The 23,931-nt window shown below is 51.0% G+C and overlaps 1 protein-coding gene across 1 annotated transcript in view; it reads right to left on the bottom strand.

Moving 5' to 3' along the window:
• TTC7A (tetratricopeptide repeat domain 7A) overlaps positions 1–23,931 on the bottom strand; it is a 114,008-nt gene that overhangs the window by 66,864 nt on the left and 23,213 nt on the right. Inside the window, exons 4-8 of the mRNA XM_052648388.1 lie at positions 18,341–18,471; positions 16,059–16,174; positions 2,191–2,269; positions 1,218–1,375; positions 548–611 (exon numbers count right to left, since the gene is read on the bottom strand). Of these exons, the coding sequence (XP_052504348.1) occupies positions 548–611; positions 1,218–1,375; positions 2,191–2,269; positions 16,059–16,174; positions 18,341–18,471 (548 nt within the window). The remainder of the gene's footprint in view (positions 1–547; positions 612–1,217; positions 1,376–2,190; positions 2,270–16,058; positions 16,175–18,340; positions 18,472–23,931) is intronic.

Here is a 23,931-nt window from a genome sequence, read left to right as displayed (position 1 = left end):
ACAACAAATTCAATAAAGATTAAAAAACGACTGGCACAAGTACATGAATACTTACTTGTACAGGCATCTCACCCCGTGAGTTACTGTCATTTTAGAGGGGAGGCGCTGAGGCTTGCAGAGCTTAGGTGATCTGCCCAGAGCCCTCAGCAACTGAGTGGCAGGGCTGGAGCCTCAATCTAGGCCTCCTGCCATGAAAATTACATGGTCCTTCCACTCCCCTCCATCACCACAGACCCAGCTCTGAGCTGTTCATGCAACATTCTGTTGACAAGCTGATGATACCATTTAATTCCAGAAGCAGGAGGTAGGAACTTGTCAGCTTAGTCCCTGGTCATTGGAGGGCAGGCCTCAGGCCCCCAAAGGCAGCCTTGTACACCACACCTAAAGCTCATAAGCAAGCCGCATCCCGCTGGGGGGCAAGCAGAGCCTGCTGCAGTGGCATCCACGGGGGACTGACCTTAGCCAGGACCTGGTGGTCTAAGCCTGAGCCCCGCAGCTTCCCCCATGGGGCGGAGGCTGGAGGCCCAGGTAGCGCCTTGGCACTCACCATGGACTCGCTGATGAGGAGCAGCAGCAGGGCTTCCTCAATGTTATCCTTCGGGCAGTAGAGGCTGTGGAGGACAAAGCAGGCGGTCTGGCTGCAGTGCGGCCCTCACCGAGCAGCACAGCTGGCCCGCCCCGCTGGCCCTTCTGCCCCGGAGTCGGCACCAGCCCTCGTAAGGTGGCCTTCCCCTGCATAATTCACAGGCACCGGACTCCGCCTGCAGTTCTTTATCACGCCCCAGAGTCACGGATCTGAAAGGCTGTGGTGGACGGGGAACACTGCAGTGCTCTTGGGGTGGGGGTGGGGATGCCCCTTCCAGCCCCCAGTGCCGCCTGTAGCGAGTGGCTGCGGCAAGCTGCAGAGAAGAGTGGGAAAGAAGCTCACAGACCCCGCCTCCAATTACTGGCACAAACAAGACAGATGGTGCATGAAGGCAGGGACTCCTCAAATAATTGTTTGGCCTTTGGAAGCCATACAGGACCCCCTACACCCACCGTGAGCCCTGCCTTCTCTAGTCTACTCGGCTCCTGTCTGTTTTAAGGAGTCTTCCTGGCAGGGAGCTTGGCAGAAAGTGCAGGAGAGTTCCACAACAGAGAGAGGGGCCACCTTGGGCACCCAAGCCCAGGGACGGTGGCCTGAGTTTGGAGTGGTCCCCCGAGCAGACAGGGCTTACTTGTCTCCTTCGTAGAGGTGAGGTTTCCGCAGGGCCTGCGTGATGAAGGAATTCTCCTCCTTGCTCATGAACTCAGGCAGAGGCTGAGACAGGGGGCTCCAGTAGCACTCCTCACTCAGGGAGTGCAGCAGGACCCCCGCCAGGTGCTTGGCGGCCATCTGGCAGAGAGGGCGGGACTCAGATGCAGGCGCACGCTGGCTCTGTCCTGCTGGACCCTCCACCCACGGCCCGGCCACATCTGCCTGCTGGCCACGTGCTGCCCCGCCAGGAGGCCCACCACTCCACCCCCAAGGAGCCGCCTCCCTTCTCTGTGCCTCTAGCACTGAGCTGCCCCAACCCCTTCCGTTGGCCTTTGATGGCTCCCACTTCATCTTTTGTCCTCTTTCTTCTCTAGACAAGAGGTACATTTCCTCCTCCTTCTGGCCCCACGGAGCCCAGCATGGCTCTGAGTGTTCACAGGCCCTTGCAGAGCATAAGGCCCCCTGATACAAGCAGCTTTCTCCACCAGACACCTTCCTGATATTTGACAGAGAAGTGTAGAGTGAGAAGCAGCTGTGGCTCTGATTCGGGGTGAATAAAAGCCTAAGAGGGCAGGCCTGAAGTGGGGCAGGAAAGCGAGGCAAAGTTCTTTATTAAGATCAGAAACAAAAGCCTGAGAATTAGCACACCACCGTGCTAGGAAGGGATGTCAGGAGGTTTTAGCACTGATCTAACGTGAGGGGCTTTGCACAGTGCTGTGATGAGAAGGATGCTGAGGGCGTGTCCCAGGCTTGGAGGAAAAGAATGCTGCGGTTGACTAGCAACGTCTGCCGTGAGCATGACAGGGAGAGGATAAACACGTGCACACTTGCACGCGACATATGGTCATCCCTGATTCAGAGGCTGCCTGCTAGGACTTCTGCAGCCTCCTGCTGAAATCAAGCCCTGATAAACCAGCCAGAGCCAGCACCCAGCCCTGGGGCTCCTCCATTACCACTTTGAAGTTCTGAGTTGCTTTGGTCTCCACAGTGCGCAGCACCTCCCGGAGCTCCCTCATGCCTTTCACGATGTTCCTAGTGGGAAGACAGCAGAAGCAGGGTCATTACCAGCCTAGTTCCCACAAAGACATCCTCATCAGACCTGAGGATGCTAGGAGGAGCCTGCCCATTTGAATGTTATCTGACAACATCCAGTAATTGGTAAGAAAGGTCAGAATTGTAACACCAGGATCCTAGGGGCCCAGGACTTCACTGATCAAAGATACAAAGGCTTCCTCTTTCCTACAGCCCTCCAGAAACCCAGGCCTCCGGTTCACCATCAGAAAGGGACCAAGATTGAGTCTTTCAGATAGCCAGAGGGAATTTGTTATATGATCCAGGGAGCTCAACCAGCTGCTCTGTGACAACCTAGAGTGGTGGGATGGGGTGGGAGGCAGGAGGGAAGTTCAAGAGGGAGGGGACATAGGTATGCCTATGGCTGATTCATGTCGATGTATGGCAGACCAACACAACAACTGGTTTACACGCAATTGTAAAGAAATTACCCCCAATTAAAAAAAAAAAGGATCGGGTTACTTCAAAGATATCATTCTGGCCCAAGTGCTCTGGGCTGGTGTCAAACTTTCAGACTTGAGGTCAGCCCCAAATTCTCCATCTTCACCCTCCACATCTGGTCTACACTAGAATCCGTCCTCACCTCTCAGTCCTTACATCACCTGGGGCCTAGATGACAGCGACAGCTGGTCTCGCCCACTCCAGTCAGGCCTTTGTGCCTTAAGCTTTTTAAAGTGTGATCCATAGTAAGAAATACACTTGACATTGCAACCCTATATATATGCACACACTGCTTACATAGAACTGAAGTACGTTTCTTGATCTATTATCTATCTCTACTACACACAAGGCAATCCACTCTGATATGTTCTATTTTACATCTCCTGCGACTTCCCCTTTTTAAAAATGCTTGCAGCAGCCCACTAAACAGATTTTGCAACCCACTGATGGGTGTGACCTGAGTTTGAAAAACTGCTGCCCCTGTCCCTTGAGGACTCCACCTGACATGCAAAAGACATCTTGTTCCCCTCCATGTTCGCTTTTCATTGGTTCCCCACAGGCTTACAGAATTCAGCTGAGGCCCTCAGCATGAGGCTGTCAGGCCTGCTCCTTGCCTCTCTCCCATGTCATCTCTCACCACTTGAGTCCCTTCTGAACAATTGTCCACAGTTCCCTATGTCAAGTCTTGGCACAGGCTTCCCCCACTGCCTTTAAGAGCCCTTCCCCTACACATCTTTTTTTTAAAAAAACCTGTGTTTTTACACATCACTTTCGATATCACCTCTGCCTTGCAGCCTTCCCAGGCCCTCCTGTGTAGCTCTTGCCTCGTGTTAAGTCCTCTTTCGAAGCAAGCATGGCACTGTGGTCATTTCCCATTTACAGGCTGACCCCCTTCGCACTGTGCACCCCCTGAGGGCAGGGTTCCTGTCTTGTTCCTGGACCTCAGCCTGGGCATATAGCATGTGCTCAGCAAATGCCCTCACTTGTTCTGGGGGGTTCTCTAGATCACACGGAAAATCAATAGGCCAGCAAATTTAGAAATCAAAGAGGGTAAAAAGCCAAAGGTGACAGCTCGGGCAGTCACGTGAGTCCCTCCTGCATGAAACAGATTCCTGGGGACTTTGAGCTTGGAGCCCTAAAAGGACAGAAGCTCAATTCCTTGCCTTCTGGGAACCTCTGGTTTCCGACAAGCAAGCAAGCAAGCAACATTATAAATTCAGATCCCTGTTTGTAAGACTGAGAATGGAGACTAAGACCTGCGGGATAGAATAAGAATCTCAGCAATCTTCCCTAGTCTGTCTAGAGCTTCTAAAGAGCCAGAAAGGGCACGAAGCACAGGGCACCACAGGGTCCTTAGAAACTTCATGTCTGGGGGCTGCTACTGAAAGTAGAGTTCACCTCTGCGGGCTGTGCGCAGCCGTCTTCTCTATAAAATCACACCTTCAGTTTCAAACAGCATCTCCCAGGCTCCTATCATCTACAAGCCACATCTACACTTTCGGCTACTAGCTGTGCACCATTAGTGTTATCGTTCTGTGCCATACTTTTCTTTACATCTTCTTTCTTTTTACTTCAGTAGACATCCCACCTTCATCAAACATACCTGAAATCATGGATTTAGTGTACAAGCTGTTTGGCTTCAGGTTTCGCATTTCTTTTTTGCTAATGAATACTACATACAGAAGTACTTTTTTTTTCCCCAGAAGTACTTAAAAAACTTAGTCTGTGTATCACTTACAACCATCTGTGTACCACTAGAGGTACTGAGGTGGGACCAGCAGCATTTGCATCAGGGGAACTTGTTAGAAATGCAAATTCTGAGGATCCCTACTCCAGATCTGCTGGATCAGAAATTCTGCTGTAGAGTCCAGCAATCCATGTTTTATCAAACTTCCAAGAGGGTCCCAATGACATTCAAGTTTGAGAACCACTGGTTTAGAAGATTCCTCAATGTCTTCCAGTTCTCCTATGCTAAGCAATCAGGTTCCAGGAGGAACAACCTGACATGGAAACCCTGGCTTTGCAGCCAGATCCTAAACCTGCAATCTTAGGAAAGCGAGGTAGCCAATCTGAGTTCTCGTCTCCCTGTCTGCTGGAGGATTCCTCGTTTGCTCACAGTGCTGTCAGGAAGATAAATGTATGTGAAGCCCGGAGGACACCAGCCATGCGGTATAGACTTACTGAATATTAGCTATTTTCCCTACTTTCCTTTCTAATCTGGGTCCTAAAGGTCACATTACTTATGTTTTAATTTGCGACATTGTTTTGCACGGAAGTTCAGAAGCTAATGAGTAAAGGGAGAGGAAGGAAGTACCCAAGGGGATCCTCCAGTTTTGCGTCCATCTTTCTCCTTCCATCAGCCCCGCCCCCACAGGGGACATGAGAACAGGACTCCCTGATAGGCAAGCCACACCCAGGGACAGGCTGGGAGCCCCCACAAGCCCGGAAGCAAGAGTCTGCAGCAGAAGCCCTTCAAGCCTGCTGAGGACTCTGCCTTGGAAAAGGACCCAGAGAGGGATAGCAGGGGGAGCTGAAAGGAAAACCACACGGCAACCATTACTAGGAGAGTGAGAAAGCTTGCATGAATTCTCAGAAGAGAGAGAACGGCTGGCTCTGGGAACTCAGTCTGCGGGAGAGCTCTGCTGGAGCAGCTGGGCCAAATGGCCACAGGCTGAGGAGGGTTGGACCCTGGGGCTTCCCCAGGGCCCCTGTGGCCCAGAGGAAGCCGGGAGCACCCCAGACCTGTGGGTGATTTTCCACTCTGTGAGCTACCTGCCAGCTTCCTCCCTGGCAGCCTGGCCCAGGCTGCTTCCAGGAGGCCAGAGCCAACAAGGACTGTGACCCCTTCTTCCCACTGCCAGGCAAGGACTGTCCTCCCTCTGCCTGTAGTTTCTAATCATCAACACTCAGAAAGCACTCCCAGGTCAGCAGTACTGGCACTGCCTGGGGATTCGGGAGAAATGCAGTCTCCCGGGGATCCTGCTTCTCCCAATACACTCACAATTTAGGAATGAGCACTGTATTTTAACAAGATCTTGTGCTCCCAAAGTTGTATATTTTTTACTGTTTTCAAATCTGTAAGGGAACTGGGCACCTAAATAAGCTTCCGAGAATTTTTTAGCAAAGTAATCACCCTTAGGCATCTTTTGGGTAAGTTCCAATTTTTATTGAATTCAGATAAAGAGAAAAACCGACCAAGGTTCTGGTGGCCAGAGCTAGACAGGGAGAGACCCAGGCTCCCGGCCAATGCTAACCTGTTCTGAAATGTCGGGAATGCCCCTCTGCCTCAGCTCACCCCTCCGGGAAATGGGAAACAAGCTGGGGTCTCTCCCACCAGCCTGAATAATCCTGTCACAGGTCTAAACTGCCAGTGCCAGGTAGAGCTGGGGCTTTTCTGAACCCCATGAGAGGCCAGTTTGAAAGATCTCTTTGTTCCAATCTCTCACATTGACCTTTCTGAGCAAAGCTGCCACTTTTAACAATGTCCAAACAGGAGCCTCCAACAAACCCTGGCCCAGAATCAGGCTGCACGCAGACAAACCAGGAGGCCATGAATTCCAACTCAAGCAAACCCTGGCTGGTCAGGAGCAGAGAGAAAGAGGAGATGTGTGTGCAGGCATGGGTTAATGGAAACAACCTGTCTTAGAGCAGCCTGCAAGTGGGCCACACAAGGAGGTGGCAAGCTCCCTGGGGCCCCTGGTCAGCAGCAGGCAGTGGGGAGGATTTTGCAAAGCACTTTATCTCATCCAGCCTTTGCAACTTCTAATGAGATTGGTGAGGGAAGCTTCATATTCCCGGGCACCAGCTCAATGCTTGGGACACAGGAGGCACTCAAGAAATTATTGTGGAATAAATCCATCCTCATTCTCCAAAGGGAAGATGAAAGCCCTGAAGATGCCTGCCTTTTTAGGCCATCACTCACCCAATGGAAAAGGTGGGCTCCCTGCAGGCACCAAGGGATTCAGATTTCACTCCCTTCTAGCTAACCAGACTCTCCAGAAAGACAACAGTGTTCTGACTTGGCATAGTTACACTTCCCTTTCCTGGCTATCTGAACTCCAGGACTCCCTCGACGAAGTCTTTTCAAAGGGCTCACTGCATACCAAGTACCTGGATATTGTCCGACGCGATGGACCTGAGTTTGAGCAAGCTCCGGGAGTTGGTAGCGGACAGGGACGCCTGGAGTGCTGCAGTCCATGGGGTCACAAAGAGTCAGACACGACTGAGGGACTGAACTGAACTGGATATTGAATACCAACTATCCTGTTCTCAACAGGCATCCAACTAATACAGGGGGAATGAATTAAGAGACTGAATGATGAATGAATAGCTCATTTATGGGCTTGCACGTAAGGTGCTCATGGTCTATACATTTAGTCACGCCCCTGATTTATTCAAGAGCTTAGCAAAATATTTTGCAAACAGTAGGGCGCTCAACAAATTTTCTTGAGGGGGAGAATGAGAAGCAGGGAATGAGAAAATACATGGAATCACCACTGAATGGAACCTAAACAGGCTCTGGTACGCACGGCTCCGGCCGGAAGTCTCCGTTTCAGGGCTGGCACTGCTAATCACGTATGAGAGGTTTCTGGTCAAAGACCCAGAAATGCACAGCCAGGCCCCAACAGCTGGAGGGCTGAAGCAGAAGGCAGGGTCAGGTGAAGTTCAAATGGTTATCAAGCTATTCCTTCCTGCCACAGAACCACATCATCAGTTTCAAAAACTAACGCTCTCCTCTTCCCTCCCAACCCCAGAAAAAGACTGTGACACTTCCGGGCAGGGCCCTGAGGACATCCAGGCAAGGGGACCGGTCTAGCGAGGTGGGGGATGGGCGGTGGGTAAGAACGATATAAGTAAAGACCGTGCATTGAGAGAGGCTGGAAGAATGTGCCTTCTCTGACGGGCCTCCGAGTTCTCCCTTTGCCTAAAGGTCTCTTCCGTGACCACCAGGAGGCTCTCCTGGGTTTCGCTGCTGGGTGACTCTGCTCCCTGGATGCCCCCTTGAGCCATCTGTCTCCTGCCCTCTCCCAGCACTGCAGATACTGGGTGGCTGATGAGAATACTAAATCACTGCTGATTGGACACATCCCTCACTGGGTTATACTCAACAGCAGGCTGGGTTTTCTAAGGTACCTAGACACACACACAGTAAAAGGGAGAGTGTTTTCATAAGGCTTCACAGCCTGCCAAGCCCTGCAACTCCCTTAGAAAACGCACATTCCCTTCTCTATTGTTTGGTTTTGGTACAAAACCAAATATTGCTTTAGTGATTAAAAAAAACCAACTGAAAAGTTTTTTTAAAGAGCATGCACAACACATTCAGCCCACCTGGTTCAACATACATAACCCAAGCTGGCTCCCAGACCTGAGCCAAGAATGAGCTCTGTACGTCTAGGGAGAAGGAAGGGAAAAAAAACACTCCGAGGAGAAAATGGCCCCTTGCCCACTGTGGGGGAAGGAGCCCAGTCAGCTCACATTCTTTTCTTGGGAGATGCTCAGAGACCCAGTTTTAGTGAGGTCAGGGTCACCAACAGTTTCCCTGGCATTGCACCACCCTCAGCTGCCCCCTGCTGCTTCACTCCTGGAACTGCTCCATGCAAAGGAGAACCAAGCCTCCCCCACAGCCAAGACCCTGGGCTCACCAACCCCCAACTGAGAGATGCCTCCTCCTGGCAGTTGTCATCCACAGAACTGCCTGGGGTGAGGCTCCAACCAGAGTTCACGGCTGCCCTCTGGTGGCAGCGAGGGGGAAGTGGAACCCAGGTAACCCAGGTCCCTGCCCCTTGAGAGGGGCCTTCAACTCTGGACTTTCCGGCCAGCACTTTCAGTCCCAGGTCAATTAGGAACTCTGCCATCAGTCATAGAGCAAGGGGCAGGAGTCAGCTGGGGAAATTAACTGCAGGATCAATAGGGCAAGGCCCTTGGAAAAAATGAATGTCCCTCAGACACTGAATGAGTAAGCGGGCAGCATGAGGGAGGCCCAGGCCTCAGTGAAGCTCAGGATTAAAGGAAAAGCACTGTCTGGAGGCCAAGCAAACACCACTCACACTGCACAGTGGAGAGCACCACACCCTTTAAGTTATGCAGATCCTCAACTGGAGGGATCAATCCTCAATCCTCAACAAGCCAGGCCCTGGGAGCCAGCACTACTCGTGGTCATCTGGCCCCTGGGGCTGGGCACCCCGTTCTCAGCAGGCTCTCCTCTGACCCTCTGGAGCCTGGGTCCACACCACGCCCACACGGGAATGAGCTCCGGCTCTCAGATTCCAGCCCAGAGTCTGAGAAGCAGATACCACCACCTCCTCCTGTTCTTTAGGCCCTAACGAACGTCCTCTAACACCAAACAATGCCGGAGCTCCAGGGACTTCACTCCACCCAGCCTGTCAGAACAAAGTGTCTCCCTAGAGTCCACCCTGTCCCAGGCGGCGCCCAACTCCCTGCCTTCTTTTCCTCCAGCACAGGGCACTGTCCACCACCCACACATGGCTCCCACAGCTCCTGCTCAGACGCGGGCTCCGTGAGGACAGACCTCGTCCGGCCCGGCAGCTGGGGGCGGCACACAGGGGGCTCTCAGAAGCAAGCTGGGAGAGGAGCTGCTGTCTCTCCTCAGGGCTTTTCCATCTTAGCCACCTTTCCCCTATTGGGCTGTGACCTCTTTCAACACAGCAAAGGGTTTCTCCCAACCCTTCCCAAACACCCCAAGAGCCCAGGCAATGGGAGTGAATTTAACCACCAGCAAACGGCTCTGGAGCCCTTTAAAAGACTCTCCAGAGCTGCCCCAGAGACGGTGACAGGGGTGTCAGGTATCTGCATCCATCTCCCCCTGACCTCCGGCCTCTGCACCCTAAGCTAAGACCGTGGTTCTCAAGTGTGGTGCCAGGCTGTGGGTGGGACAGACACAGTTCAGCACCAGGTTTGCTGGCAACACCACCTGCTGGCCTTGTGACTTTGGGCAAGTTCCTTAACCTCTCTTTCAGGAAAATGGGGATATTACTAGTTCCAACTTTACAGGATTACATGTAAAGGCATCAGCATTCTGCCTGACATGTAGTAAGTATTCAACAAGTATCAGCGACCATCAAGAAGAAAGTTATAAAGACATTATTCAAAGCCCACCCAGGCACCCAGGACTACTTTATCTTTGTCACATTCCAGGGTCACCTCTGGGCTGGATGAGTTCACAGGAAACAGAGAGGGAAGGACCGCGCTGCTGCCACGCATCCTGAGAACTGCTCCTCACACTCAGGTTTTCAAAAGTTCGGGCTGTTCGCTGGGAGAAAAATGATGATTCAGTCTCTATTTGTCTATATGTGGGAGGCAGGGTGGAGCAGGGGTTGGGGGAGTTGGCATCCTGGCTCTAAGGACCAAAATTTGTGCTTCAGGAGGCAGAGGACAAAGACAGGGGAACAAAGCGACAGCCTCAGAAAAGAACTGAAATGATGCTGGCTTTCCTGGAGGGGTGGTGGCTGGTTAATGCCTCTGCCCACAATGGGCAAATGCGCGCGCACACACACACACAGCCTGAGTGTGCGGAACAAAGACAGGGCAGGAAGCAGGCCAACTCTGGGGAGGAGCAGGGGTTCCGGAAGAGGAGCCGCTCTCTGAGAATGTGACTCAGGGTCCCAGAGAAGGAAGCGGAGCCCTGACTCAGCACAGCAAGGATCAATGGGACCCTGTCCTTCTCCCACACACCCCACAAGTGCCAAGGCTGCCCTCTGACACCCCCAAAACCTTAAGTGGCATGGGTTTCCATGCCACTCAAATCTGAAGCTGGAACCCCAGGGTGTGATGTCAAGCAACTGACTCAAGCTCATTTGAGCCCTGGCCCCGGGAGTCACATGACCTCCTTCACAGAGCACATGGTCCAGCTTGGCACACAGCATGTGCTTGATAACTGCTGGTTCTCTCCTTCCCTCCTGGCTGTCCAAGATGCTCACCTTGACCTCATCATACCAGCAGAGAAGCTGGTATGCGGAAGGGAGCAGGCAGCCCTGAGGGGTGAAGGGAAGGGGACCTCAGTGGAGAGGGGGTTAACAGTGCTCTGAATTCCATACGCCAGTGTCTTTTCATTCCCCCTCTCCTCTTGGACCCTCACACCATGGGATGCGAGACAAACCCCTGTTAGAGGTGATGGTGGGGGCAGAGGAAGAACTCACTCAGAGAAGAACTCACTCAGGGTCACTGAGTGGCTCCCCATTCCTTAGCCCTGCTCTGACGACCACCGACTCTTCAAACCAGAAGCTGAGACCATGCACACCAAGTAGGGGCATACTCGCAGGAACACATGGCAGGCTGTGAGCACCTCGGGGGGTGGCCATGGGGTCTGAACCTGGGTATCTGCTGTGGGCAGTGTAGCCTGGTGGTTGATGGTGCGAGGCAAGACCGGCACACACAGTCCTAGCTCTGCTCCGGACAAGTCACTTGTGTTCTCTGTGCCTCAGTTTCCCATCTGTGAAGTGGGGATGTGAGTGACAGTACTCACCCCAGAGGAGCGCTGGAAGGACAAAGTGCACAAGCAAGCAATGCACAAATTCAGCACTTAATACGTGGCATGTATTAGCAAGAGGGGTATTTCTTATGAATGAATGAAGGGCACAGAACACTAAAATCAGAACCACCTGGGGAACTCACTGGCAGTCCAGTGGTTAGGGCTTGGCGCTTTCACTGCTGCGGCCCAGGTTCCATCCCTGGTCAGGAAATTAAGCTCCCACAAGCCATGCTGCTGCTGCTGCTGCTGCTGCTGCTAAATCGCTTCAGTCGTGTCCGACTCTGTGCGACCCTATAGGCGGCAGCCCACCAGGCTCCCCTCTCCCTGGGATTCTCCAGGCAAGAACACTGGAGTGGGTTGCCATTTCCTTCTCCAGTGCATGAAAGTGAAAAGTGAAAGTGAAGTTGCTCAGTCGTGTCCAACTCTTCGCGACCCCATGGACTGCAGCCCACCAGGCTCCTCCGTCCATGGGATTCTCCAGGCAAGAGTACTGGAGTGGGGTGCCATCGCAGAGCCATCAAGAACTGTTCCCTCTCCCAAAAATCTACTCATCTGCTCCACAGGGCTCCCCTACAGGAAAAGAGCACCTCTTCTCCTGCGAGAGGCCCTGACAGGAAGGAATTTTTAAGCAGAGAGCAGGCATCAGCAAACTCTTTTCTGTAAAGGGCCAGGGAATAAATATTTTAGGATTAGCCATCCAGTCTCAAACCCAACTACTCAGTTCTGTGGGTGAGACAATACGCAAATAATGGGTGTAGCTATGTGCCAATAAAACTTTATTTGCAAAAACAGGGTGACAACAGTCTCCTGCTAAAGGGAAGCAGCCAGGTGGCAGCTGCCTGAGCAGTAAAAACAGGAACCAGCCTGCCAGGCCACCATCTCACTGAAACTGAGGTTCAGTAATCAAAGAAGAACAAAAAAGCAGATGGTGGATGGAGCTAGAGCAAACAGGGTGCCACCCAATGGCTCCACCTCCCTGGCCTGGTTGGTGTGAGGCACCCAGGGGCACCCAGGCCAGTACCACCCTTGGGAAGAAAACTGCCTCGGCTCTCTGGGCCTCCTGCTCCTCGCATCCCAAATGGGGACACCACCACCTCCCTGGCCTAGCACTTGAGAATTTTTTTAAGTGTAAATTTAAAGCTTGAGGCAGCAGCCCATCTAGCTGTGGAGTGCTTCTAAAAGATAATACAAATAAATGCTAATGACTTTCTAAGCAGCTGTGGCAAACAGGGTGCTGGGCTGGGTGTTCACGTATGAGGAAAGAGCAAGGAGGGAGCCTGTGTCCCTGGCCGGGACCGTCTCCCATTTCTTACCATTTGGAGGACAGGACTTGTGGGGCAATCCACTGCCTCTACCAGGAGGGCGGGACAGGGAGAAGGGAGCGGACACAGATCTCCTTCAGGCTGGGGTCCAGCTGGGGCAGGACCACCTCTCCCCAGGCCCAGGCCCACCTCCAGCCATCTCAGCCACCTCTGCCTCCGGGGAGTAGCCTCGCCACCGCCTGCTCCGCATTCTGGGCAAGGACTCTGCTTCCTTCTCTTCCAGGTATTAAGCGCTGAAGCTTAGCGCTTCCAACACCCCAAATGGGATGTGGCTCTAATGGGACTGGATGGAGAAGCTGCCTGGGCCAGAAACCATGCCTCCATCCAGCTGATCCCCCTCAGAGTCCCACCCCAAACAAGGGCTCCATGTCAAACCAAGCTGAAAACTTTACGTGCCTTTGCCTCCTCCTGAAAATTTACCAGCTGCGTTCAAGCTCCTTGGAGTTCCTACAGGGTCTGGAAAGTCTTTAACTCACTGTTTCCCAAGTGTATTTGGCCTTGGAGCGTCCCAAGTTCCCATCTAGAATCCTCAGCCCCATCCTATCTTCTGTCCCACCCAGACTCCTCCTGTCTCTGGGAATCTCCTTTCCCTCAAAGCCCAGCTCAAGGATGACTGTCCCAGCCACACAGCCCACCAAGTCCTAAGCCCACCTGCAGGTGTGGGCCTGGCCATCTTCCCCTGACCCCACAGGGAGCAACTTCATAGGGAAAAGAGATGAGCAAGGACACAAAAGAGGCTTGCAACCAAGCCCTGAGTGGAAAACGCAGGCTACGAAGCAGCGTACTATAAATTATGATACTGTTTTGTTGCTGTTTAAAAAAAAGGAAAAAATACACCTGTATATCTATACATAGGAAAATGTGAAAAGACATATATCAAATGTTAATAGTGATTATCTGGAGTACGGGAGCCAGACAATTTTCTCCTGTACAGAGTCACACTGTAAATATCTTAGGCTTGGAGTCATATAACTCTGTAGATGCTCTAACGCAGCCACAGATCTAGAAGATATCTACACCAACGGGAGAGCTATGTTCTAAAACAACTTTATAAGAGCAGGTGACTGGTCAAAAGGTCATAATTCGCCAGTTTCTGATCTGAAGATTGGATATGTGATTTTTAATTTGTCTATTTTATATTTTTAAGTATTTTTCAAAATTTCCACCATAAACATATTACTTATATAAACTAGGAAGGAGGGAGTAACCAATAAATTGTTCATTTTGGGGGAGGGAGGGATAAAAATTAGGTATTTGGGATTAAAATACACATACTACTACATAAAAAATAGATAACCAATAAGGACCTACTGTATAGCACAGGAAACTATAATCAATATTTTGTATTAACCTGTAAAGGAAAAGAATATAGACAAATACATGTACATATATGTATAACTGAAGCACTTGGCTGTATACTTGAAACTAACACAACTCTGTAAATCAACTATATTTCAATAAAATTTTTCTTAAAAAAGCTTGTACTGCGCTGTAAGAGCTTACAAAGCAGCCTCTCCCACACATCTTGGTGGCACAGGAATGGAAATCCCTACGAGGTCCAAGCTGGCCATCTCTGTAGCTCAAGCAGGACTTCCCTGTAGCTCAAACGGTAAAGAACCTGCCTGCAAGGCAGGAGACCAGGGTTTGATCCCTGGGTTGGGAAGTTCCTCTGGAGAAGGGAATGGCAATCCACTCCAGTATTCTTGCCTGGAGAATTCCATGGACAGAGAAGCCTTGAGGGCTACAGGCCATGGGGTCACAGAGATGGACACGACTGAACGACCAACACATACATGAGGTCTAAGCTGGCCATCTCTAGTGAAATGACCAATGCTTACCTTTTAATCCAGAATGTCCCTCCCACTGAAATAATGCACCCGTACGGTTCTGTTCTGGACTCTGGCATATGCTGAAAAGAGCCCAAGTCTGGAAGTGACCTATTTGTTCCTCAGTCGGGAACTGAGTAAACCAATTCCCAGTAAACTGAGGACATCTGAAGTCAGACATCTGAACTACAGGGTACTACAAATACCACCCAGCAGTGTGAAGAAAAGGCAGCTCTGATGCGGAACAATCTCCAAGAGATACATTTTAAGTGAAAAAAGGCAAATGGAGAATACGCATTTTAAAAAGGAAGAAAATGCTACGTGCATATAACCACTTGGGAACGCTGCTAACTTTCTTGGAATGACACGAGATCCTAGGAACACTGCCTACAGAGGAACCAGGAGGCAGGGGGTGGAGAGGGAAGGAAAACTTATTGTCCCCTGTACCTTTTTATTCTGGTATCTTGTGTAAGAGTCTTCTATTCAAAAAATGTGAAAAGAATGAATAAAGTGGAATTTAACAAAATGAATCACACCCAAAATGACACAGGGGCCTCACAGGACTCCAGCCAGTCAGAGCAACGAAAGCTGATCCTGACCCTGTTTCCTCACCTGTGGGGAGGAGGTAACCTGTGTGGCAGGCCCACCTCCACCTGGGAGGCTTGAGAAAGGCGAGGTGTTCACCCAACCTGCACAGTGACCAACTCCATTGAGCACACGAGTCCCCACTCCCCCAGGTCCCCTTGCCTGCCAGAATGTCCTCATGGCCCCAGCCCACAGTGTTTGCAGAAGGTGGTAATAATGCTGAGGGACTCGGGGCGCAGGAAGCCCAGACCCCTATCTGCCAGTCTTCAGCCTGGTGGAGGGCTTGAGTCCTGTAGAACCGCCAAAGACCCAACGCCACCAGCAACACACCCTCCTGGTTGGGTCGCCTCTTCCTCCATCTCCACCACCACCCAACACACCATGAAACACCACACTGGGCCTGGCACCTACACCCCCAGCCCCACCCCCAGCAGGTGGGAACATCTACCAGGCTCTTCACAAGGGAGGGCGCCCTTCTTAACCCCAAGGAGCAAGAGACTAAGAAAGGGGTTCTCGGCCCGTGTCTGTGCATCCCAAGCCCTCCAGTCAACACACAGGAGAATGAGCTTCTTGCCACCTCATCTGCAGGCAGTTGCACCCCCCAAAACGATGCCAAGCCTTTACTTTCACATCTCCCCTGGTATCTCACAGCCCCCTGAAAGATGGAACAAGCAGGAATTGCCTTTTCCATTATGTTTTGGAAAGAATGAGGCTCAGGGAAGCAAAATGACTTCAGCCGACACTTCGGGCGACAGCAACCACAGCCAGACCGCCTGGCTCACTGTCCTTCCCTCTTCCCATACCCTATCGGCTCCCAGAACCTCCTCTTCTAAAGACGACCATCCCGCAACACGTGCAGGATTCACTGCTTCAGCAGCTTCCTGAAGCCCGGCCCCGCTCCCAAGCTCTTGGGCATGCTCATCTGACAAGGCGGGAACAAGCCAACCCACCCCCCCACGCTGTCCTCTCCAGGGAGTCCACACACACATGTCCAAGAGACAAGGGGGACCTGATTCAGCGAGACCAACGTGAGCAGCTCCCAGGACGGGAAGAAATGACCAGGTCCTGCTCTTCTGCCAGCAACCTACCCCTTCTTCAAGTGCGTCACGTAAGCGCTCTGGAGGGCGGCTTCCAGGAAGTAGGTGAGCTCGTAGTCGACCGGGTGCGAGCCTTTCAGGTGCCGGGATGTGGTGTTACTTGTGACCTAGCAAGGGAGACACAGAGAGAGCTGCTGTCTGCAGGTTCCAAGGCTGAGGGGCTGGGGCCAGGGTCAGTCCAGGCAGGGGCAGCGGCTCCAGCACCTCCCAAGCCCCCAGGCACCTCAGGGACACGTAGCGCAGTATTCAGACCAAACGCAACCTGATCTGCTTCCACTTAAAATAAGTCTACAATATAATACTTTCCAGCAATACTAATTATTCACATGAAATGTTACAGGAGTATCTAAGGGAACACAGAGACTAGTAATGGTTATGGAAGAACCTCAGCATCCTCTATGCTTTAAACTGAGTGGATGGTTTCCTACCCACTAAGTATTACATTGTATGATTTGAAGACAGACTACATGTCATTTTATTATACTCTGTCAATCTACAATATATTAGACCAATGCTTTATCTAAAATGCTTTGATTTTGTATACCTTGACAAATTTTACTACCCTATGTAATAAATGTGTATTTTTGTACTTGGAGAAACTGTTGCTAAATTTTAAAGTTGTTTGGTTTTAAAGGCATTGATAAGGGATATGTATGAAGCCCATGCTGTCTGTCAAATAAAACACTACCCTTCAGAAAAAATAAATAAATAAATAAAATAAGTCTAAACCATTCTCTGCATGCAAATGCCGGATGCCCACAACAGCCCTCCAACGCTGGTTTTATTTGCACTTCAGAGGAAACTGAGGCTCAGAAAGTGCCTGAGAACACAAAGCTGGCTTGAGCCATGATTGCAGACTCAAGTCTGGCCAGCTACACGTTCCGGGCTCTGTATTTATTGGTACATTCATTCAACAAGTACTCAAGTGGCTACCAAATGCCAGGCACTGCACTGTCCTGTCACATACCTCAGAACAGCTGGATGGCTGAGCCCGGGTCTCTGGGGAAGCTGAGAAACAACTATATTATTAACTGAGCTGTCACTTAAGCTCAGCTCTGGGAGGGCCTGCCTTCACGCCACCTTCCTCTCTGATCCAAGGGGAAAAAAAATTAACGAGCCATCCACCCTATTTTTCAAAAACTGACATAGGTTTAAGAAGGATTCTTAGTTCCTCAGAGGATGGCGCTGGGTCTTAGAAGGCATACCCAGTCTTGCCGAGAATGCACAGGGTTCCACGGCCTGCCCTCCCTGGACCCACATAACCAGTTATCGAGGCCCATCTGTGAGCCCAGAGTCCCCGGGGTGCTGATTCCAGCCCTGAACACCATTACAGCTCATCGCCTACATGGTCCCCTTTACAGAGTCCAAAGGCCAGGCTTCTACTGAATGGGTGATTTTCTCCTTTTCCTGAATGCTTCCTCCAAACCATATGTAATTCAAATGTGAAGAGCTTCTAAAACACTGCATGTGACCTTGGCAGAGGTCAACTCAAGTCTCCACATGGACCTGTGCCGGTGAATACACTCGAGTCCTGTTTCTGCAGCCTTAAGAATGGGCCTCTTCCCCACCAGGGGATCCAGTGAGGGACTCCCAGAGCACCTGAGAGTCGAGAAGAGCGTCTGGCCTGACTGCACCCCTCCAAGGGGAGTGGGTGGTGCTGACCAGTCGCTAAGTCACGTTCAACTCTTTGAGACCCCATGGACTGTAGCCCCCCAGGCTCCTGTGTCTGTGGGGCTATTTCCCAGGCAAGAATACTGGAGTGGGTTGTCATTTCCTCCTCTAGGGGATCTTCCGGACCCAGGATCGAATCTGTGTCTCCTGCAGTGGCAGGTGGATTCTTTACCACGAGCCACCCAGGAAAGCCCTCCAAGGGGACAGGAGTGGGCAAATAGACTAACCTAAGCCTCATCTATTAAACAGAGATGACTATAATACTTACTTCATAGAGCTGTTGTGAGGGCTGTCTCAAACAGGGCTGTCAAATTTGGTCATACGAGCTGAGCTCATCAAGGAGTTTGCCGGCTCCCCATAGACAGCGTGGACTCTTATTTATTAAAACAGTTTTCTGGCAGTAAAGAGTCTCAAGCTAACAGGATCAGGATACTATAAGGAGTTTCCAGAGCATCTTAAGGATGGGTGCAGGGCCCTCTTTTCTAATTTGCACAAGCATAACCTATGGGGTTAGTTGGCGGGGCTGGAGGGCTGGGTGGTGCACAGATACACGTGCTCAGCAGAGGGCAGTGATGACGACGAGGTTGTCATTTCCAGCTTACCTTCTCCAGTTCCTGCAGGAACACCTGAGCGATCCAGGAGGCTCTCTCAAAACAGGTGATCACTTCCTCCTCCCTCTCAGTCAGGCGGGGGCGGGAAGCAATGGAGTTGGGCAGGCGTTCCAGGGAGAGGCCTGCAGGAGGAGGGGCGCACTTCGGACCTGCCCTGCTTGAAGGTGCGGGCGCCCAACTCCAGGCCCCTCTCAGGGGCCCAGGGGGGCCTCATCTGAGACTCTGGAACAGCCAGTGGGAAGCAGAGGTCCGGGGAGTGGGGGGAAAGGCCTAAAGCAAGAATGGTATTAGCAGCGGCTGGCATCAAGCGGTGGGCAGACAGCAGGCACCCGTGCCCCATGTGGGGAACCACACTGGTGGTACCCGCATGCTCAGCTCCTGCCTGGCCTTCCAGACAGCACTCCACAAAGCAACCCTGACCCTCCCAAGGCACTCTCCATGTCTGCATCCTGGAGCGGTTATTTACATCCAACTCTTCTCTCCCCCAGTAGTTAGACTTGAGCAAATGAGTCTCTCTGGACTGTATCAGTGCCAGTCCTTGCACATGGTAGCTGCTCGATTATACAGCACTTACACACAGACCTCTCGAGGAACCAACCAATCTCTACCCCGCCTACGTTATACGCTCAGATCCTATGTGCCTGCAGGAGAATCTGCTGTTTTTGTGTCCCTGGCATTCACTTCCCATTCTTTCAGCAGCAGCACCTCACTTTCCCTTTGAGTGTCCATCCCGCAGCCTCAGCCCCCATGGTTCACAGGGTAAAGACCCCATCCCACCTCCAGGGCAGGCACGTGATCCAGGCTGACTTATCATCAAGCCCACAGTGATTGGCTAGGGTGTGCACGTGGCCAGGTGGGGCCAAGAGGACCCCATCCCAGAATTCTCACCCCTTCCACTGGGCTTGTTGAACAGCTAAGAGGTCAGACTGGAAATGTTAGGGAAAGCTGACCTTAAAACGAAGCAACATAATGTGAATGTCATTAACATGAGGGTACACTTAAAAATGGTTAAGATGGTATATTTTATACATGTGTGTTTTCTTACCAAATTTTAAATATAAGAAAAGTGAAGTGAAAATGAAGTCGCTCAGTCGTGTCCGACTCTTTGCAACCCCATGGACTGTAGCCCACCAGGCTCCTCTGTCCATGGGATTCTCCAGGAAAGAATATTGGAGTGGGTTGCCATTTCCTTCTCCAGGGGATCTTCCCAACCCAGGGATCGAACCCAGGTCCCTGCATTGCAGGCAGACACTTTTAACCTCTGAGCCACTCTAAAGTCAAAACAAAAACAAAAATCCCGAAACTATAAGAAACCAGGAAGAGAAAGCTGTGAAGGAAAACAACTATATTTTTATCTGTTGTTTTAAGACAGGAAAAAGACTGACTAAACTCTTAGTCATTAAAAAAAAAAAAAAATGAAGTCTACACAGAGCAGAGATGAGACTTGATGGTAAAGGGCAGATTCCTGAAGAGTTTGAACACCTTGCCTGAAGAACTACACCCTGAAAACTTCCAATGTATGCACCAATAAATCACTTCCCCTGCTTCTCCCTTGAGGCAGGGGAGGGGTCAAAGTCTGCTTAAATTGTACTCCTGACTAGAGACAGCTGCCCTAGATGGCGGTTCTCAGTGGGCAGAACTCAGGTCGTTCTCATCTTTGTGCCCACACAGTATGTGACACGTAGTAGGTGTTCAAGATGAACTAACTGAAGGAAGGGATAAGAAGAGAATCCTCCACTCTCTGCTTTTGGCCCTAACATCCAACTGATGACCACTTAACATTTCAAACCTCCTCTCCCCTCCCCCTCTCTTATCTCCTAATTTCGGGCTTTATATCTTGAGTAGATAAAGAGATAAACTGCCTTCCTGTCACGTGCAGCTCATAGTTCTGCCTCCAGGCTCTCATCCATCCTGCTCATGGCTCCCAGGGTGATCCTTCTAAAACTCTACTGCTTACAACCCCTACAAGGGTCCCTGCTGCTATAGCAAACTCCTGATTCTCTGTACCACACCCTCCAAGGTTCATCCCTGTCAACTCCCTAGCCTTGTCTCTCACCACACATTATAGATTAAATGTTTGTGTCCCCTTGAAAGTCACAGGTTGAAAACCTAAAGCCCAAGGTGATGATATGAGGAGGCTAGCCTTGGGGAAGTGATTAAGTCCTGAGGCTGGAGTCTGTAGAGACCCCAGAGAGCTCCCTCAACTGTTCCATCATGTGAGCATGCAGCAACATGCTGGCAGCCTGCAATCTGGTTCAGCAGTAAAGAGCCCATCTGCCAATGCAGGAGACACACGTTTGACGCCTGGGTCACAAAGATCCCCTGGCAAAGAGAATGGCAACCCACCCCAGTAATCTTGCCTGGAGAATCCCATGGACAGGGGAGTTTGGTAGGCTACAGTCAGGGGTCTCAAAGAGCCAGACACAACTTAGCAACTAAAATCAATAACAAACAGTCTGGAAGAGGGGCCTCACCAGAACCTGATCTTGATTTCAGACTTCCAGCCTCTAGGACTATGAGAAACAAGTGTCTCTAGGGGTACAAGCCAGCCAGTCTGTGGTGCTTTGTTCTAAGCCTGAGCTGACTAGGACACCGGACCTGCTGCACCCGCACCCAGCCTCTGCTCCCAGATGCCGACTGCTCAGACTGTTCCTCTTGCCTCGAATGTAAGAACCCCCAAAGTCCACCCAAAATTACAGCTCACCTTCTGCCCCACCGAGTGCCACCTCCTCTGTGGAGCTCCTCCTGGTACGCCCTGGTATAATCAACCATCTCTCCTGGTCTATACTTTACATATTTCAGCCCCACCATTTTTTATACTTATTTATTTGTGCACATGTTTGCTCAGCCAGACTGTAGGCTCCTTAAAGGCATAGGCCTCATCACATTCCCCTTTCTACAACCTGGCACACAGTAGGCACGATGCAAGCACTGGCTGGCTGAACAAACAACAAGCCCGATCATGTCTGACAAAGCACAGAGTACTCTACAAACACAAGGTAAGGAATGACTGCTTTTCTTGGCTAGATGTCAACCCATATGGATTCAGTGACCTTGCCCTCTGCCAGGATGGGGTGTGAACTGGTTCAAAGGTCAGGGTGCCTCAGTCTGGGAAACACTGGGCACAGGCCGTGAAGGCCCTTGCTCGACACAAAGACTCAGTTACCCGGGTCACCAAGTGTCAACATGCCTCTTGCCAAATGACTCAGAACCAGGAGAGGACTGACGGGGGAGGAAGAACAGAGGGTGAGCTGGAGGAGACGCAACCAGAAGGCAGGACCCCCGCATCACTGCTAGTGCTGGCCCAGCCTCTCCTCTCGAGACCCATGGCCGATGCTCCCTGAAGCCCAGCGGGACACAGAAACTGTTCACACCTGGCCTGGAAGCCAAGCGCAGATGGCTGGAGGGCACAGCCAACTCCAGAAGACACAGAGAGGGTCTGCTTCCACACATCCTGTGCCCGTCCTCCCCGCCCCGGGCCAGAGATACGCTACTGGTTGGGTTCCCTACTGCCTTACCTCTGGGCCCAGAACTGGGATGGGTGATGCCAGCTGCCTGGCAGGTTCAGGCTGCCAGTTCCAAGACCCCAGGGGGCTGGCCGCGACAAAGCATCTGTCTGCGGGGCTGCTACCTTCCCTACGCTTCATCCGTTCCTTCAGCTCCTAGCAGGGGCCTCTCCACTGTGCTTCTTGCAGAATTCTAAATCCATCCTCCTTGGAAGCTCACAGCGAAACCACCTCTTCCCTGAAGGCTTCGGAAGTCTCTCGACTCCAGAACCAGCAGAACGTTTTAGCTGTGTTTCCTCTGCGTGTGCCCTTCCCCTACACTGTAACTTTCCTCTGCCCATTTCTGGTTGATCTTTGCACCCAGCGAGAGCAAGACCTGGTGTTCAGTGAGTGGAAGGATGCATAGAGGAATGTGCACGTTCACTCAGGCAGAGTGCAGAGCCTGGTGAAGCTTCTCCCTCTCTAAAAAACAGTTCATGCTGAATTTATAAACAAACCGTAGCATAGTTATACAATGGAATACGACTCAGAAATAAACAACACAGATGAATCTCTCAGAACTTATAATTGTGCAGAAGAAGCCTGATATCAAAAAGTACAGGCTCTATGATTTCAGTTATATGTCATTCTAAACAAGAGCAAAATTATTACCTGTATTAATAGAAAAGAAGCAATCATTGCCTGGGGTGGGATTGGGGAAGGGACCAATAGGCAAAGGACCTGAGGGAATTTTCTGGGGTGATGAATATGTTCTTTGTCTTTACTGGGCTGTTGGTTACAAATTCATCAAATTACACACTCAAGACCTAGGAACTGTATAAAAATATATCTAAAAACAATAAAAATATTCCTCTTTTAAAGGCAGCAATTATGACTCTAGGGAACTAATGAAGATCAAATTAGAGGGGATATAGTCATTGAAGTGGTGGTGTATGAAATAATTTCCAACATACAGAAGACCAAAAAGCTTCCTGGAGCTCCTCCTAGTGAGAGTCACGGTCCAATTACTGAGTTCTGTCCATAAAAACAGGCTTCTTTGCCTTATATTTGCTCTTTGATTCAAATGAAGGTCCATTTTCCTGTCTATGAATATCTAATGGGAAATATACCAGGGACTCCAGGCCTCGAGTTTCTTCACCCTCCGCCCTGTGTGTGAGACCACACTAGGTCCAAGACAGAGACAGGCTGCTCCTGAGCCTGCTCCCCAAAGATCCCAGTGGATCCCAGCCCTGTCAAGTGTCAAGAAGCCAGGGGCTACCAGGAAGCACTGGGTACTACCTCCTGAATTTCCACTAGCAGAGGGGTCTTTCTGTGAAAACACCCTGTCCTATGAGAGCGGAGCTCCTCTTTCAAGAAGAACTCTTGCTTTCTCATGAACTCCAAACTTTCCGTTTGGAGGCAAACTGACCCTGGCACAGCCCTGGGTTCAACACACAGGCTGGCCCTGGCCTCATCAGTCTGAGTGACTCATCCCATCCTGGACGGCAGTTCTTCCAAGAAGCCCCGCCCTTGGAGCCTGGGGTTCTGGATGTGGAGATGGAGAACATGATGCTTTCTGTAGTGGAACTTTCCAGATATGTGGAGCCCTCCCTCCTGCCTACCCAGCTGGTCAAAGAGTACAGGGCACGCAGGAAGGGCACACCCCATGGAGGTGGAGGATGGCAGAGAGGAAGACATGCCAGGGACTGGTCCAGCCCTCAGAGGGGAAGCCTCAAGGCCAGGCTGGGAAGAGCTCTTACAAATCACACTCAAAAGCAGACAACTGTGGGAATACAAGGTGGTACAGCTCGGTCATTCCTCAGAAGATTAAAAACAGAATTACCATATGACCCAGCAACTTTACTTCTGGGTATATACACAAAAGAATTGAAAAAAAAGGTCTAGAAGAGATATTGTACACTTATGATCATAGCAACAGTATTCACAATAGCAAAAAGGCAGAAGCAACCCAAGCATCTACTGATGGACAGATACAGAAAATGTAAGATATATATACAGGGGGATATTATTCAGCCTTAAGGAAAAGAAGTCCTGTCATATGCAACAACACGGATGAACCTTAAGGATATCACGCTA

The sequence above is a fragment of the Budorcas taxicolor genome, chromosome 11 (genome assembly GCF_023091745.1).
Source record: "Budorcas taxicolor isolate Tak-1 chromosome 11, Takin1.1, whole genome shotgun sequence".
NCBI classification, from domain to species: Eukaryota; Metazoa; Chordata; class Mammalia; order Artiodactyla; family Bovidae; genus Budorcas; species Budorcas taxicolor.
The sequence above is the reverse complement of the archived record's forward strand: the minus strand, read 5'-3'. Positions and strand labels throughout refer to the sequence as shown.